This window comes from Copadichromis virginalis, linkage group LG13 (assembly GCF_057382275.1).
Source record: "Copadichromis virginalis isolate Kocher_CV1m ecotype Utaka linkage group LG13, C_Virginalis_male_GT1.1, whole genome shotgun sequence".
Taxonomy (NCBI): Eukaryota; Metazoa; Chordata; class Actinopteri; order Cichliformes; family Cichlidae; genus Copadichromis; species Copadichromis virginalis.
The window spans coordinates 11,653,922-11,672,763 of NC_140630.1; the positions used below are offsets into that span (position 1 = coordinate 11,653,922).

The 18,842-nt window shown below is 41.1% G+C and overlaps 1 protein-coding gene across 1 annotated transcript in view; it reads left to right on the top strand.

The window, feature by feature from the left end:
• The first annotated feature begins 3,155 nt into the window (after positions 1–3,155).
• sdccag8 (SHH signaling and ciliogenesis regulator sdccag8) overlaps positions 3,156–18,842 on the top strand; it is a 56,693-nt gene continuing 41,006 nt past the window's right edge. Inside the window, exons 1-13 of the mRNA XM_085477294.1 lie at positions 3,156–3,478; positions 4,446–4,607; positions 5,665–5,750; positions 6,203–6,301; positions 6,400–6,525; positions 6,967–7,059; positions 7,307–7,371; positions 8,079–8,279; positions 8,425–8,563; positions 8,889–9,041; positions 9,413–9,547; positions 10,456–10,572; positions 11,463–11,605. Of these exons, the coding sequence (XP_085333420.1) occupies positions 3,412–3,478; positions 4,446–4,607; positions 5,665–5,750; positions 6,203–6,301; positions 6,400–6,525; positions 6,967–7,059; positions 7,307–7,371; positions 8,079–8,279; positions 8,425–8,563; positions 8,889–9,041; positions 9,413–9,547; positions 10,456–10,572; positions 11,463–11,605 (1,586 nt within the window). The 5' untranslated portion in view covers positions 3,156–3,411. The remainder of the gene's footprint in view (positions 3,479–4,445; positions 4,608–5,664; positions 5,751–6,202; positions 6,302–6,399; positions 6,526–6,966; positions 7,060–7,306; positions 7,372–8,078; positions 8,280–8,424; positions 8,564–8,888; positions 9,042–9,412; positions 9,548–10,455; positions 10,573–11,462; positions 11,606–18,842) is intronic.

An 18,842-nucleotide genomic window follows, 5' to 3' on the forward strand; every position in this document is an offset into this window, starting at 1 on the left:
CTTTCCTCCCCACTGCTGTCAGACTCCACAACAAAGACTTTAACTGAACAAACACACACATCCACACATGTGCAATAACACTAAGTGCAATAATCTTTTCTGGCATCGTTGTATTTTTATTCAGTTGTATATAGCATTCGTATTCTATTTTTATCTTATTGTATATTTTTATTCTATTTTATTCTACTGTATATAGTATATTATTTTATTCTATTCTGTACAGCTGTGTACTGTATTTATTCTTATTGTATTCTAATTTTTGCGTCATAACTTTTGCACTGTCCACTTCCTGCTGTGACAAAACAAATTTCCCACGTGTGGGACTAATAAAGGTTATCTTATCTTATCTTATCTTATCTTAAAGAGGTGTGAATTTATGTCATTCCGAATAACTGGTCACTGGTTATGTGTCTAAAACCCGCAGTGCTAAAATAGACAAGCATTCAAATTTGTACTTTTTTAATCTATCCACCAGTGGATAGATTAATCTATAAGAAAGCACCACTTTTTTATAAGGTAATCATACCTGTAGAACGAAATGATCCTAATCAGCCAAGTAACTTGTAACTACAACTATCCAATATAGATAGTGGAACGAAATGGTTACAGTAGCACTCTGTGCAGTAGTGAAAAAGGTGAGTCATTACCAGAACTTCCTTAAAAAGGCAGTGAAAGAGGAGCTTTGGTGCACTTGGAAGTTTGGTGACCTTCTAGTTGTAGCCTCTTTATCAAGCCGTTACAAACTCTCAAATATGTAACTACAAGGATTATACAAGAAAAGTTTTCATCTTGACGTTTGTGGTATTTCGCAAGACTGCAAAACGCCCTGATTTACACAGGAAAAAAAACAGCTGCCCAAACTCTGTGTTTAAGCTGTCATCAATAAAATAAGAATGAAAATGTCAAACCAAGATCGCTGCACAATGTCTGTTCATGAATGAATCTGACTCACTGCCTCTTCTTTTGAAAAGTGACATGTCGCAAAACTCAAAAGTACAGCTGAAGCTCATTCGACAGGAAGTTATCTGCTGTTGTGCAATAGGAAGAGGGTGTATCCATGGTTACCTTTGTCTGACCCTTTTGTAACAGCAGCAAACAAAACACGCCCATTCACCCTAACAGTATCACATAAACACCCACCAACTGAGGTTTTTTTTTTTGGCCCATTTAAAACTCTCAAGTACTGTAACATTCCTGGAAACTGAGGCGGGATTCAGATTCGGGTTATAGAGTGAGGTGAAATACTCAGAACACAGTTTGTTTGACTGATTATCAATGCCATTCTCAGGCTCTTCACATAAACCATTAAAATTATTATTTAAGTAGTATATAAAGTACAATTTGTACATGCCACATGAAGTATGATCTAACCCTGTTTATTTGGCATTCATAAGCTGAAAAAAAAAAAGCCACAGATAAGGGAACACTTAAAGTGTTTGCTCATTCATTTGTTAACTATGTATGGTATTTAACCCTGGAGAACCCATGGGGTCAAATTTGACCCCATGGTTTCCCTAGTAAACCAATGGGGTCGGATCTGACCCCATGGGTTCTCCAGGGTTAAAAGTAAATTAATAAGTTACCAATAAAATATCACAGGTGTAAAATTCACAGTATATACAGAGAGGTGTCAGTATCAGAATTGTCCTTCATATAAATGTGCTTTGTCCTAACCAGCCTGATTAATGGTAGCTTAAAATAAATGTTTCTAACTGAAAGCTAGATTTGCTCATTCAGATTTCCTCTGTGCTTTCAGCCACATCTCATGACTGTCATTCGTGAACAGACTTAAACATGTTACTGTAAATATTCAAGTAAGTTTTGATTACCAGTAAAAATATAAAACAAACACATACATGTGCTGTATTTACATTTCCTGTTATTAAAATGCTTAATGTGATATAGCTGTGTTACATTTCACCCCCAATTACCTCATACATGACAAATGCAGTAAAGGATATCTAAAAATGATCTCATTTTGGTTTACAGCTATATTAGAGTCCTTCATAAGCTACTTATTTTCATATAGGAAGTAAAAGTGTTACAGATGTACATCTGTGAAATTTCCACAGTTTCATAACCCAAAGTCCTGTGTTATAAAAGTAATTCTGAGTAATCCAACAGGCGGTCTCACAGTTATTAATCTTTCTAATCTAGGATCTCTAATCCTATCATTGTGTGTAAGTATGTGTATGCTTGTAGGAGTGCTCAACAGTGCGTCACTGGACTGTCTAGATGCCAATGATAAAAGAAGTGGAACCGATGGGCTACAGATCACAGCAAAACACCATGCAGCAGGTCATTAACCTTGCCGTTTCAGGTCTCTTAACTTTCCCTAAGGTGATTTTAGCTGAACAAAATAAACTGCATTTAACTATTTTGGTTGTTTATATTTTCATCTACATCATAGTCTCCACTGCAGCAGTAATTTCCCCCACAGAGATGATTAAACGTTTTATTTTATGACATCTAACAAGGGAGTTGTCTTAACATCACAACATATACTTAGTCACGTTTATATTTCTTTCTAAAAGAGCAATAAGGGATTTTTGCACTGATAGACAGCTCTAAAATGTTTGCATAACTGAGGCAGTTGTCGTTCAGGAGACAGAGTCGGTCGTCTGTCAACTGGAATATCATATGTGTAAACTGGTTTGAGTCTCAGCCTCCAGTCTACATATTCAGTATCCTGGGCAAGATAGTGAACCCTAAGTTACCCCTAGTGCATCCACTAAATTGCGAGTGTGCCAATGTTGTGTTAAAAGTCCTTAGGTGTAGAAAAAAAGGAACTTATATGAATATGTGTGTGAATGAGGCTTCTAGTAAGAAAGTGCTATAAAGATACCAAACCATTTAAAACAAAACTCCCTATAATTACTGAGAAAATACATGAATGGACAATAAGAAATAAAGGTATACTACTTTAAAATATGGAGTATTTGGTGTTTATAAATACCAAGGAAGGTAGTTTAACATTAAGTGTTGCCTACTGGCGTCGATTAAAACATTTCTGTAATCTCACAACTGGGTTTAGGGAATTAAAAAAACAAAAAACAAAAAACGTTTCGTCTTTAAGCGCTCGCATTTGTATCATGACTACAAAAAACAACTACAATTCCCATCAGCTACGTGTGTTTACGGAAGCCTGACCCGTAAGCTAATGGTTGCCTCGTTTTGTTTTTAGGGTACAAGCTGATGTGATTTCTCGCAGGGGCGGTGACGTAAAATCTAAAATTCACTACTTAAAGGGAACTGTTCTCGGGCGATACTGGTTAATGAACTAAGCACAGCTCCATTGGGATTTGACGACCGTTACGTCGTGCTCGATGTGATGGTTGTTGCTTTGATTGTTGTACGTAGCCTAGCATGTTTCCTTAGTTAACAGTGCGATTTAACGACGATTAAACATCCATGAAACCGACAGACTCGGATGAAGATGAAGCAGAGCACCCAAGCTCCATGCAGAAGGAGCTGAGGCGTATGTTAATGTTTTGTCGTGCTACGTTTGCTAACCTGTTTGAATGGGCAGCTCAAGAGAGCGTCGTTGGATGGTTAGTTAGCACATAGTAAGATGAAACCGACTTGGTGTATTAAATTTATGCCGCCAGAGCCCAATAGAGCATTATCTCTATAGGTATGTTACCGAAAAGAACTATTATTGGTGGAAAAGTACAGGTGACAGGCACATGACTGCCACCTGTTGCTGCTGGGGCAGCAGATGAGGACACTTCACAGAACATAAGTGTCAATGCAATCTTAAACCAAAAGAAAACACAAGCTGACAATAAAATGAAGCTTCAGATTCTGAATCCAGGCGCTCAAAGTGCAGCTAAAAAGGAGACATGATCTCATGTGAACCGGACCAGGGAAACTGCCCTTTCTGCCAGTGTACAGAAGTTTAACTACATATTTAATCCCCGAGATTTGTTAGCATGACTCTTTGGGCTGAAAGTCAAAGAACTAAATGTGTAAAATTGCAGAAATCTAAATTTTAATTACTTTGGTGTAGTATGAATGACCATGGAGGAGGTCTTTATCAGTATGAAAACTTGTGAAAATACAATTAAAAGTCCAAGATTTCTGTTCTCCTTCTCCTTTCCAAAGCCATTTAGTGGGCCAGTTTGAAGCCTTTGCTGGGCCGATTCTGGACCCCGGGCCTTATGATTGGCACCACTGCTCTAAAGCTTTCATTTTAGGATGCATTGCCTGCCCTAAGCAAAATAAAAGCTTTGCATTATTTGGCTTCTGATTGGCTAAAATAAATAGGTGAAATTGAGATTGTACAGCTTAGTTTTTGTGCAAGTGCCACCTGCTTACCTTCATGAACACAACACTGGTGGTGTATTTGTTTGCTGTATAGACATGACTTCTTTGGTTGTCTGTGCATTTCATCAAATAAATGATATACTATGTTACACTGGCATCTATGTGTATGCTGAATTCAGAGCGGGCCAACCAAAGCATCCAGCATCTGAGCAGTGCTCCGCTGCAGCTGGACCCTGATGGAGATGAGGTGGAGGAGGTCAGAGGTGGTGATGAAGACCATTATACAACCATGGCCGAAGAGGACAAGGCTGCATGGAACCAAAAGTCACAGAGTGAAGCAGGTGACTGATTGAATACATAGAAAGTTGATTCTGTTCACTTGTAAACTGACCTTACACCAACCAAGTAACTTTTTCTGCAGACTGCAGGCTTTCTCAACCTTATAAACAGTATAGTTGCATAATGACAGAAATTGGCGCAACTGACTAACAATGTGCAATGAGCTCAGTCCCGTGATTGTTAATATGCCAACTGTCATGACCACTGATCAGTGAGGAGTGGCTAAAGCATTGCAAGATTGTGAAAGATGTACTCTTAGGCCTCCTCCAGTGTTAAAAAATGGTCACCTCTCTTTTTACTTCCTACCAGCCTGGGATGCAAACTTCCTCAACATTGAAAGATTGGGCAGTACCCTGTAGGTATAATTACATGCAGTCTTGGCTTGACAAACTGAATATTCTGTGTTGTCCCGTCTGCCAGTGGTTGTTTGGGTTCTCTGATAATGTATAATTTACTGCAGTCGTCTTGGCAGCTGCATGTACTGTATTACTGTGTCTGTTCTGGGGCACCCGATCATTGAGGTGGACCACTTTTTGATGGATCATCTTTTGGTGTTTCAAACCACAGAGACATGGTGTTTTGAAAAAAGAAAAATGCATCTCAGCTGTTCTGATACTCCCGAAACATAAGAGATCAGATTGTTTCCTTAGGCAGCAGTTGTCCTTCTTCTCTCCTGGATCGCTCATAGCATTCTTCCCATCTTTGACTAACCAACCTGTGATAACCACATTTTAATAAGGAGCTCTTTGATATGACGTTCTTTTGCTTCCCTAGCTGCTGTGTATGTGGGGATGGTGTTTGCTCTAAAAAGAACCACAATGGTGCTAAATTATGCACTTGTACTGCTTATAAGGCTGGGAAACGTGCAGTCAGCTGAGACTGAAGAAGTTACTTGGATGAGTGATGAAATGTTTCTGATTAGTTGTAAGTCGGTTATGTGATAAAACTCAGCCCTTACAGTGGGGTATCGTGAGATTTCCCCTCTCAGTCTTTTTACACAAAGTTTAAATAAAGTGTTTATGTGTTTGTGTACATACTTATTTCTTATGTCTTTTGTAGTTAATCAGCTGAAGAGCCTTCTGCTGAAGCAGGGCAGAGAAATTCCCACACCTGTCTCCCCTTCCAAGAAACAGTCTCCATCCAAGGTAGAATGAGCAGTTGTGCATGGTTTAACATTTAAATGCGTTAGATCTGACGAAGGCCTGTTACAGAACTGATACTCAGATTAGGAGCAATTCTCCATACTTGAATGTACCATGGTTTTATAGTTCACTAAAATGAAAGAAAAAACTAAAAGTAGGTGTGAAAACTAAGTGAAATAAACTAAAAATAAACAGGAAAGGCCCTCAGTTTTAGTTTTTGTCATTCTAGCAAGCATCAGGAAGCCTTGTAAATTTGTTAAAATTTGTCACAGACTCACTTTCTAATAATAAAAAAGTAAAATTAAAAAAAATGTGCTAAAAGTGAAATGTGCAAAGCCGCTTTGAAAACAAATGAAAGCTAAACTGAAATAAAATGGAATTAAAACTGACTTCACTTGCGGCTCTTCTGTGTTTTGGCTTTTATTTTTTACTCTTCTTTCCCTTTTGCATGGCAGGAGGGGATGTCCAGTTTACCTGCCTTTCAGGATTTGGTTCCTGTATTTCACAAGTCAGAATACATCCAACATCTGGAAGCTGAGGTTAAATTCTGTAAGGTCTGTGTGCACAAATGTACGTGTGTGGGCGCGTCCTTCATTCCCAGTGTGCTAATGTGAACGGATGTTAATCGGCTTCTCTGTTTGTGTGACTTCAGGAGGAGCTGCAGGGAATGAAACAGCGGATCAGAGTAGTGGTGGTGGAAAATGAGAAGTTACGTTCAGAACTGAAAGCCGAAGCTGTGGATGAATCCCTAAAAGATTACACGATCCGAAACTCCACGGTAATTTGTGCGTGTGTGAAAATCATTGGTTTGATTTTTGTGTGTGTGAAAATGGTAATGCATGTAACAATGAAGGCACCTATAGTACAAACATAATAATGAGAGGAATAAAAAAGACTGAGGTTACCTTATGGCTCAGTCACACTTAAATAAAAATAGGACGGTCATTTCTTTGCAGCTTTGACACTCCAGCTTTGACAACAGCGACTGAGGCTTGAGGCTTGCATTAATTGTAGTCATGCTATGGTCTCCAAACGCTGTTTTCTTATTATATTGTGACTGTTGCATTAGTCATTTTTCTCTGGACACTTTCAGTAGAGAGACACTAGAATATAAAGTTAACGTAGCAAAGTTTTTATAGTTCAACAGGCTGAATTTAAGCATCATAAAAGCATCTTTCAAATTAAAGATTTGGTCACCCGTTCCAATTTTTTTCCTCAGATGAATGAAGTCATCGACAACAGCCACGTAGCCTCCATTCGAGACCACAGTGTGCTACAGAAAGAAGAACACAACACATGGAAAAATGAGCTGGTAGGAAAGATGAGTCTCTACTGGTTGCCGTTCGGTTCTCTTTTACCTCAGTGTTCATCAGATTTTATGCGTCACAATAATGCACAATGGTCCCAGATTGTATTTTAAGATTGGTCTTTTTGCTAATTTCCTCCAATAAAACTTTAACAGTAGAAACATGAATTCTGTTTTTTAGTACATTTTTAAAGGAAGCTGTTGCAATAAATTAAATTTCATCCAGTTAGATTCAGATGTTTGTGCTCATCAGGAAAAACTGAAGGTGATCTACCAGGCCCAGATGGAAAGCTTGGAGGCCCAGGTCATCTCTCTCAGGTTAGTTCTTTGCGGCATCAAACGAGCAGAAACTCATCTGGGTCATTCCTTGAAGAAAAGGTCAGTTCCTCCCACTGACGCCCTCAGAGTCTGCAGATTGTTTTTTGTTTAGTCACTTTAGTATTTTAATGATACCCTGGAAAAAATGTTTATTTTGTACTAAATATTTTCCAAGTTAAAAGTGCAGAGGAGTTGGTTAAAAACAAAATGCTCATTTTTTCAAGTTATTGTCTTCTTGTTTTTTTTTTGAGCTCAACATAAAATGTTCAGGGCTGAGAAAGACATTTATGCTCTATTTAAAACTGCAACCAGATCAAGTGGACACCCACTCAGTGTCACAGTGCAAAACACAAAACGTTTTTGTTCAGCATGAGTTTTTCAATAACCAACTTTGAGCATCAACATATAGTTTCAATAACCAAACTATTATTTGCTGTCAATGACGCGGTGTCACAGAAACATTCTGACCTGAATTTTTTTTTATCTGTCTTCTGGTAATTCACTGGAGAAAAATGTAAAAAGTCCATTTCTTGTAGGCTGGTCAAAATAAGTCATAGCTTACCTACATTTTTATACCAAGCCCATCTCTGATCCCCTCCGTTTCAAAACCTTAGTCATTTTTAACCCTAGCAAATGTACCTTATGTCTGTAAAAATCAGTTATCTTTAATTCTTTTTAGAACACTTTTCCTTCTCTGATATTTTCAGAAAGGATCTGTCAGTCAGTCAGAAGGAGTGCGAGGAGGTGAAGCTTCGCCTGAGACACAGGGAGAAGCAGGCCGCAGATGCACTGAAGGCTGATGGAGCTCCTCGTGTGGCAGGATTGTGCCTGAAGTGTGCACAGCACGAAGCTGTGTTGGCTGGGACTCACACAAACCTGCATGTCCAGGCTATTGACAGGCTCACAAAGTCAGTGGTAACAAATGCTTCCTGCAGAATCAATCAGACGTTAGCAGCAGCATACTGACTGCGTAAACCATAGCATTAGTTTAGACTTAGTTAAGTGTACCATCCAGATTCTGCTTTTAATTCCTTTTTGTCTGATTTTTCTCAGAGAGCGTGATGAGTTACTGGTGGCTCTGCGTGCTGTGAGGGCCAGTCAGCAAGAGACACAACAGAGGGAGTGGTCAGCCTGTCTCCAGGTCAAACAGGCTGTGGAGATGGCGGAGGAAGCAAACCTGCAGAAAGCTAGGGTCAGAGAAACATCCTCACACACAACTTTCCAGCTGACCGCCATCTTTGCTTAATACAGTTAATATTTAGAATGCATTGCATTTGTTAATGCTCAGATTTACCTATTTATAAGCTACACACACTGTATACATATACAGTACAAGCTTATGGGAATACCACTATCATATACGTCCACTAGAGGGTGCTCAAACATTGCCTTGAAATTAAGGACATATTCAGCTTTCATATGTTCTTCAACCTCGGTGTTGACTCACAACATCATTTTTTGTTTTCTTTACAGCTGGTTATTACTCTGTTAACCCTTCTGTTTTTGTACACATGCAGGTGGAGGTGCAGTGCGAGCAGTTGTCCAGGGAGCTGGCTCGACAGAAAGAACAGCTCGACCGAGACACACACGGTTTGCAGCAGAGACTGGCTGAGGCCAGAGAGGAGGGCCGAGCAGAGGCCCGCAAACAAAAAGAGGAGCTGACGAATATAGTTAGTCTTACTTTTCATGTACATGATTATTAGTCGCAGAATTGGGAAATTCACAGAAGAAGTGGATTACAGAAGAATGAGTCTGTTCATTTGCCTGTAAAATACTGTAAATAACTATATTAACAGACAAATTTAAAAAAATACTCTTTTAATGAAACATTAAGTAGTAAAAAGTAGGAAATTGAATCATTGCTGTTTGCTTTTGCAGTAGCTATTGTATATTTCTTGTACTTAGAGTTTATGTCTGGTATGTTTTGTACGGTAATGATACCCTAAAAAAAATGTTTGTATTTGCAGGACATTTTACTTGAATTCTGAGTGACGCTGCAGTGAAATGGCCACTGAAATGGTGTACTGTGTTTGTCTGTCAGGTGTCTGGCCTTTCCCAGCGTGTCGCTGAGTTGGAAGGACAGCTAGACAGAGCTCTCAGAGACAAGAGTTCACTGACCAGTCAGCTGGAGGACACTCTCCGCACACTTACCAGCCAGGAACAAGAAAACACAAAGGTATCGGATGCTGTTTGCGCAAGAAAACTTTGTGTCAGTATGTCTTCTTATTTCTTATTGATGGCATGATGAGCATTTCAAATAAGCATGAGCCAGCGTTTGTCTTTAGAAGTGTGGGATTGAAAAAGCAAAAAGCTCTTTTGTTGTTGTTTAAAAAAGTAGAACTATTAATTTTAAGGACCCACATGCTTCACTATCTGCTTGCATTTCATTTCTAAATCCACTGGATGGCAGCAAAAGATAATCTATTCCAACTTTATATTCAGTTTTTGAACACGTAAATGCAAGAGCATATTTTTCTTTCATTAATATTTGTATTTATTTTGAACAATTCAAGAACACAAACAAAAACAAAAATAAACCAAGTGAATCGAAAGAAAAAGCGAACAGCAATCTGCTCCTCTCAATCGACACATGGCAACCCACAGGCTGAAAAAGACTTCAGAAAAAGACAAACAAAGTGTGTGGGTTCACACAAAATTCAACCCTCATATCATTTTACAAATCTTAAAAAAATAAAACTTAGTTTACAACAAACAGCCAGATTCAAATCTTTCTAATAATTCAAAGAGATTCTCAAAACTTTTCAAATGCGTCTTATTTGTGTTTGTTTCTTAATCCTTCTAGGGGAGGATTGGAGATTAAACATCACAGTGCTTTTATATTTTTGGTGAAAGACTGAATTAGTAGGTGCTTTTAGGGATGATGAAATGTGAAACTAGTCAAATACACGAGTGTAAAAACATTGAGCCTGGGAACGAGACAGTCTGATGATTTAGATGGGTGATTTTCAAAGTAAGGACATGATAGGATAATAAAAAGAAAATCAATAAATGATGAAGCATTGAATGTGACATACTTGTTAATTAAAAGACCGCCTTTGTTTAATGAGGACTATTCATCTATAGGTATGTGTGGATCTGAGATATCAGCTCAGCCAGGCCGCGCTGAAGAAACAGGAGGCTGAACGAGAGCTCAGAGAGCTCAACGCCAAGACCAGCAGACGGATGGAAAAGGCAGCACAGGTATGTGCCGATGTATTGATTAGTTAGGATTTATTTGATATTTGTTTAAGTCGGCTACAGACCCAGTATTTTGTAGAGTTGATTGTTTCATAAATAGTCTTTATTTTTCTTTTTTTGAGGGTCTGCAATGAAGCATAGCAAGCAAAATGAGTATTAAAACTCAAATTTTCCAAATTATTCTCAAGTTATTTGCACAAGCATCAATTATCCAAACTGTTAAAGGAACAGTTCACACCAAAATCAAATTTGCATACTTTTCCTTCAGCCTTTAGTGATATTAAGTGATAGAGATTGTTTTGGTGTGAACCTTTCCACTGTAGAAATGACAGCCTTCTTTTGAATATAATACAGCTAAATGACATTTTCCTTGTGGTGCTCAAAGCCCCACGGCATTGGCATTAACTTCTCTTTACAGAAGTCATGACCTGGCTACTAAAAGAAAGCTGACAGATGCACCACTCTACATGAGGAAGTATTGGTAGTAGTTTGGGATAACTCTGTCATGATTTCTAGAAATATATTTTATGTCTTTTAAGTGTATTTCGTGTGCTTTGAGCACCACAAGGCAAATGCCATAAAGAAGTCAGACATTGCTACACACCTCAAAAACTGGACAAGACGCACCAAAACAATCTATATGACTAAATGGCATTAAAGGTTCTGATTGATTTTGGGGTGAACTGTCCCTTTAAATTTAAATAATGAATGCAGGATATTCTGTGTTTCCATTTTGAGGTTCAGAAGATCAAACCTGACGTCCTTTTTTTGTCCTGCTCAGTTTTTACATGTTATTGTAACCAGGCTTTAATGTTTTGTTCATCTGAGGGCACAGGGTGGGTTGTTGTGAAAGATTTCCTCACCTCCTCTCTTCTTCCATCTCTGCGGGACAGGAAGTGGAAAGGCTGAGCTCAGAGCTGGTTGGCTGTCGGCAGCATCTGGAGGCGGTCCAAAAGGATGGGAGCCAATGGCAGGCCGAAGCCCTGAGCCTAGCAGAACAGCTGGCAAATGCCCAGCGCCAACTGCACCTCACCAGGTAGTACCTAATCCTATTATACATGCCACCACACTCACACACACACAGTGCTCCCCTCTGTCCAGCTCCTGCCCAGCTCAGCCCAGTCCAGTCCAGTTCAGATCAGCACACCAACTGTACCGCACCAGGTAACAGCTAATCCTATTATACAAACCACACACACATAAACACACATGCGCGCCGCTGTGCCATGGTCCCGATACCAACTGGACCTCACTAGGTCACCTCTAATCCTGTTAAGCATGCCACAACATAATGCAACACAACACACACACACACACTGCCCACTCTGTGCCACCAGGCCAGTGCCCAACCCAGCAACAGCTCCAACAGAGCCAAAATGGCGCCTGAGCCTTTCTTCTGTCCCTGGCGCACACACACACACACACACAACAGTGCGGCTGATGGTCACTGGACAGCCTGGCCTCAGTGCCACCTGCCAGTGCCCTGCACCCGTCCTCACAACGGGCACTACCGGCACCCCTCCATTATCTTTCTATCTATTTTTGCACCATTCTGTCCTGCTTTTTCCAGCATCTCTATATCAAGACCTCTGATATTCTTTATGATTTCATCCCACCTATTTGGGCATAGATTCATATTTACTGCCACCTGCTCTTTTGTCCTTATCTGCCCTTTCTGTCTCCTCTTTAATTGAAACTAATCTCCCCTGTAACGTTATCCTATCGCCGTCCTCCCTTTGACGTTATTCTTTCTTTCCTTTCTTACTACGGTCTTGTCTTTTTCTTCCCTCTGTCCCTCCTGTCATCCTCTGGCTGCTTTTTCCTTCCACACCATTCACCGCCAAGGCCACGCCAGCCAATGCCAGCCGCTCAGGGCACTCTCTCACCCCCGCTGCCCAAAGCCGAGGTGTTTGAGATGGGCACAGATGTGGTGGCGGTGTCCCGTGGTGCTGGAGGCTGCGGGATGCAAGTTTGTGCAATCTAAGTGTGTATATGTGTGTCTGGTTTAAGTGTGTGTGTCCACTGCTGCTTCTGGCTCTGATCTGTGTTTAAGTGTGTTTGTCTGTCAGCTGGCCAGCATTTACACACTGGTTTCATGACTGGCTGCTGTGTGTTTTTTGTTTTTTTTAAAAAGATGATGTAATGAGCGTGTGTGCGTGCGTGCACACGTGTGTGCATTTTGCAGCCAGCTGTGGAGAATGACATGCATATTAATGTGGCTACATGATGACTTTGACCTGTACTAGAGGAGCTACTGGACGAAACCATTTTACTGCCATGTGTGCGCCTGTATGTGCATGAGAGAGTTTATAGTTTTATCTGTCCTCAGTTGCATACTAGATGTTTGACAGCTGTTGACTTGGCTAAGCATGTAGCCATTCAGATTCAATTTTGGTCATTAGCAGTGAAAACCACTTCTGATAGAGATTTAATATGGCTGCTTCTTTTTTTTAAACAGTTTTAGATGAGAAGAAGTCTTAAGTCTTTGCACACAGTAACACCTTTAGTCACATTTAAAGGCAAAAGAGTATAAGAGTATAAAAATGATTAATACCCATAACCGCCCCTGGTTTTAAGCTTGGATGGTTCCATAATAGTGCGGTGGTTTGCACATTTTTCTGACAGCTGAAAGATTCCTGGTTTGACGCTGAAAGGAGACACAATGAAACCTGTGGAGCTACCTGCTATGACGACTCTCCCGTGAATAAGGCAGCAGCTGAAAGTTGCTTTTTATAGCAGCTGGCTGACAGTTGATTTCCACTTCTGCTGTAAATCTTTGTTGATTCTACAATGTAACCAATGCAAGTGGCCTTCTGCAATGTGTTTATTATCTTGTGGTTGTGGCTCAGTGTTTTAAATGCAGTGCTACCCAAAAATCCTGGGAGATTTTCCCCCTTTTTTGTACATTCCCACTCCCAATAGTTTGGCAGTCTCCCCTCAAGAATTTGACCACATCTGTAAGTACTAATATTAAGGCTATGATTGTAATTTCTCATGTTTAGATGATAATTCTTATTCTTTCTCTGATTCATTCAGAAACTGCAGTGAAAAATAGCTAGAAACACACACAGGAGGAACACACCTAATAGGCCAATCACAATAGCTGCAGGCTGGGTCGATGTGACGTCTAGTTATAGTTCCATGGAGGTGCATGTCAGGTTAAGGCGTAGTTTAAATGGTAGTTTTTCAGATGTTTCTGCAGTTACAGTTTCCTAACACAGAGGTATCAATCCACCACGAGTTGTTGTGCTGTTACAGTAAATGTTGAACACCGTTTGACTGTACAGACTAAAGGTTTGTCCGTCTGAGATGCACTTTAAAGCAGTTTCAACTCATTACTTTTGATATTTGGTTAATCATTACTCTGAGCTCTGAAGGAAAAAGTCTGCCGAGGACACAGAAAGCTGTCCAGCAGGCCTGTTTCCAAAAAGCAGTTTTCTTAGAAGTGTGCAAAGTCTTAACATCCATACATGGATATGGGATCTCTGTTGATTTAACTGCTTTAGAGAATGGTATATTTCACTCACATCTTAAAGATTCATCAAATTTGTGATGGTAAAAACCAAGTCTTAGCGGTGCAATGGCTCTGCACAAAAATGTATCCATGCAAAGATGGTAGCATACATGCATCGTACACACCTGTTGAAGTTTGGTCAAAGCCTTTGTCCCTCCTCAGCACTGCATTATGTTTGTTTTTTTCTCCCCCCCCCCCCCCCCCCCCCCCTTTACTTGTCATGTCCTCATCGCTTTTTTCTTTTGCCATTTCGAAATGAAACAAATAAACCTCAAGCGATTGTGTCTCTCTGCTCTTTCACTAGCTCTGTGTCATTCTCTTTCTGTCCATCTGTGGGCCTTCAGGGGTTATGCAGAGCTACATGTATTTCATTCATAGTCATGCCCTCTGCTGTTGTTCGCTACAGAGCCATCCAAGAGTCTTTGTAGCTTTACTGGGCTGTATTTTTGTTGGTGTGTGTGTGTGTTGTTGGAGAGTAAGAGGAGAGGGTGAGATTCACGGTAGCAAGGCTGGAAGGCATTTATATGGCCAGCCTTCGAAGGCAGCTCTTTGATTTTTGTCTTTGCAACTTGCTCGCTCCTCTCTTTCATTCGGTCCACCTCTCGTGGCGCAAATGATCACAGCTCGCCTTCAAACAGGGGGGACATGAAGCGCAGACAGCTTCTGTTTGATTTCTGATAGCCCTACCTTCCTTCCTGATAAACACATACATATAATATGGACACACACACTCACACACATATTTGTTTGTACAACGGCATCTTTGCAAACGTGCACGCCGATATTCACATCAGTCTAACCCACATGCCTGTACACAAAGACGCAAACACACGCGCTCACACACAGATGCAAGCACGCATCCGGGGGTCCCATGGCGGCTGGTGCGCTGCGCTGTGCTCCAGGATTGGATCATCAGCCAGCTGTGAGTTGGACAGCCCAGGATCTGTCCTAATCCCCGCCACTCTGTTCACATCGCCTCACATGCGCACACACACGCTCCAGTCCCGGCCCCAACCCAGCAGAGGGCTTTACTAAGTTTGTTTTGTTTGTTTGCTCCCGCCTTTCTTCACTTTCTTTCTTTTCTTCTTTCCATGTCTCCATCCGGCCTCATCTCTCCCCGTGTTGTGATCACACATCCCAAAGGCCATAGTGAAAACTGCCCAGCATAACTTCTCTTTCAACACATGCCAGATAGGACTGAGATGTGTGTTTGCATGCGTTAGTGTATCCATGGTTAGTTGAGACCTGTGGGCCTGCATTGTGTTTGAGCCGAGATGAATGTCTGAGGCTCCAGATCTTCCACCGGTTTTGTTATCCCCATGAAATCAAGCATCCATGTTCATTAGGGTGCTTGCTTAGAGATGTAGATGGACCTGGAGCTTCAAACTGCTTCTGTGAATAAGTTTACTTGCGCTCAGTTTTTCCACCTAAAACTTCTGTGTGGAGTCTTCAGCCAGGAAATATCTGAACATGCTGGTCCATATAATCTGTGCCTGTATGTGACAAACACCTGAAGAACGAGTCTTCAGTTGAAATTGTCCTGGCAGCAAATTTGCCGAGGAGGCTGAATAAACCTCTTATGAGAAAATCTGCAGTGATGATTATCTGTGAATATCTGGTTAAAAATCCTATCAGCAAATGTTCATCTTTATGCATTTGGGGTCACAGTTTCCAAAGGTTGATACTGGATAATGCAGAGCGGGCTGTGAGATGGGGAAGGTCTTTTGGGTTTGGATCAGCGTGTCCTGATCTGTTCTTTGGCAGTTGTGCTAAGTGCACCCACTGCAGCAGTATTGCATGCTAACAGTCCTATTTGAAAGAGTCAAATGTTTATGACCCAGGAGGCCACAGTTTGCCTTCCATTAGGACCTTTGTGCTTGGCGCTATGTCTTTTTTTTTTTTTTTTTTTTTTTTTTCATCATTGTTTTTATTGCAGATTTTCCTTTAACACGACAGTGTCTCAACAGGAGACACAGAACAACAAAACAGTACAAACACAAAACGTACACAACAGCTCTTAAATAAGGCATAATACAAGATACAAAATACAAAATATAACATACAAGAGGTGGTGAGTCAGTCTTACAGCGCCCGGGTGGTGATCACGTGTGTAGTAGTCCTTTGAATAAGATAGCGGAAAGGTCCGGTCCAATATAGTCCAAAAAGGGGTGCCACATCCCATAGAACTGACCCACACTGTGGTGTATAACGTGTGTGAGGTATTCCAGAGGAATCAGTTCAAAAACTATTTTGCGCCAGCCACAGACAGTGGGAGTCCTATCGTTGATCCATTGTAAGAGGATATTTTTCCTGGCTGCAAATGTTAGAGTGTTATACAATCTTTTGTTGGCCGCCGCTTTTAGGCGGTCACTTGGAAGACCTAGAATCAGGGACAAAGGGTCCATCTCTATATCAACGTGGAAGATTTTCCCCAGTTCACCTGTAATGTCAGCCCAGTATTCTTGAAGCTTATAACAGGACCAAAAACAGTGAGTTAAAGTCCCTACATCAGTTTTGCACTTAAGACACACAGGGGAAAGAGAGCGGCTGAAGAGGTGTCTGCGGTGAGGGGATACGTGTAATCTGTGTAAAATCTTAAATTGGATTGCTCTTGTCCGAGTACAAATTGAAATCCTTTTTGCGAGAGACCAAACGGTATCCCACTTATCTTCATCTATGGTTACCGACAGTTCCCTCTCCCACACACCTCTAATCCCCTGCGCATCAGTGGTAGTCAAAGCATTAAGCACATGGTAAAATGAACTCAGAGACACCGTCAGCTGTTGCCCAAACAAAACCCTCTCAACATCAGATACTTCAGGGTGCTCAGCAAGGGTTGTATTGTGAGTGATATAGTGTCGTATTTGCAAAAAACGAAAGAAATCCTGTCTAGGCAAGCCGTAACTGTTGGTAAGCTGTTCAAACGACATGAGTTCACCACCCGAGAAAAGGTCACCAAGAGACTTAATATTCTTATCAGACCATCGTTGAAAGCCGGGGTCCAAAGAACCCGGAGGAAAAGCAGGGTTATTCATTATAGGGGTAAAGGTTGATGTTATTCTCGATCTTCCCTCAAGACGGCGGACAATTCGCCACGCTTTTAGGGTGTTGATTGTTACAGGATTTGCACAAAGGGCCTTAATTCCGTTAAAATCATTACAAAATAATAGATCGCTCAGTTTGCATTGTGACAGAGCTGTCTCAATATCCGACCAGATTGAGGTTTTACCCCTAACCCAGTCGCTCACAAATCTTAAATGGGCAGAAAGCTGATACAATCTAATATTAGGTAGATCCAAGCCGCCCCTGGAGCTTGGCAGATGCAACACTGCCATCTTGAGTCTGGGTCTGCGCTTGTTCCAGATGAAAGAGGTGAGCCAACCATTTATGTCCTTCAGTACTCTCTTAGAGAACAAGACGGGGATCATTTGGATAGGATACAATAGCCTGGGCAGCACATTCATTTTGATCAGGGCAATGCGTCCTAGCCAGGAGAAAGGAAGTGACGCCCACCGCTCTAGGTCCTGTTTGAGTTTGCCAAATAAGGGTGTGAAGTTGGCTTTGTACAATTGGTCGAGAGACGGGGTAATAAAGATCCCCAAATACACAAATCCATTAGGAGACCATTTAAAAGGAAAGGAAGGAACAGTAGCCGGCATTGTGAAAAGAGTACCGAGAGGCATGGCCTCTGACTTAGCCAAATTGATTCTATAGCCAGAGAAATGGCTAAACCTGTCAATCACCTCAATGAGACTGGGTACGGATGTTACAGGGTTAGTCAAAAGAATCAAGATGTCGTCCGCGTATAAGGTTATTTTATGACACAGCTGTCCAATCTCTAAACTACGTATTGTGGGCGTCGCCCTTATGGCCTCAGCAAGAGGCTCTATGGCCAGAGCGAATAGAAGGGGCGATAAGGGGCAGCCCTGCATAACTCCCCTATGAGTGTTGAAGTAATCAGACCTAAGTCCATTAGTCAGGACTGCTGCCTGTGGATTATTGTAGATAACTTTGACCCATTTTATAAAATTCTCCCCTAAGCCGAATTTGCCCAGAGTATACAACAAATAAGACCACTCAATTCTGTCAAATGCTTTCTCCGCATCGAGAGAAAGCACCAGGCCGTCAATAGATTTTTGCTTGAAAGCTACAATAGCGTTCAGTAAGCGTCTAACATTGGTGGCTGAGTTTCGACCCTTTATAAAGCCTGTCTGGTCCTCCCTTATCAGCACAGGTAAAAAATTTTCTAAGCGGGTGGCCAGAATTTTAGAAAGCAGTTTCCTATCTACATTCAAGAGGGCTATAGGTCTATAGGATCCGCACAAATCAGGACACTTCCCTTTCTTTAGAATTAGGGAAATGTTGGCTTCCTTCAGTGTCTGCGGGAATTCACCCGTAATGAAGGAGTGGTTGAACATATCAAGAAGCGGTTCCACAATAATATCCTGAAACTGTTTATAAAATTCACAACAGAAGCCATCAGGCCCTGGCGACTTTCCACTTCGCAGTGATTTAATAGCCTTAAACACTTCGGTCTTAGTTATAGGGCTGTTAAGGGCAGTCTTCTGTTCCTCTGACAAATTTGGTAAGTCGAATTGGGTGAAGAAATTATGCATCAGCTGCACCCCCTCCGGGACTTGTTGAGAAGAGTACAAGGCTTCGTAGAACTTCTTAACACAGTCATTTATCAGTTTGTTTTCATATATCTTGTGGCCACCTTCATCAGATATCGCTGCAATGGTATTCGATTCTGTGCGCT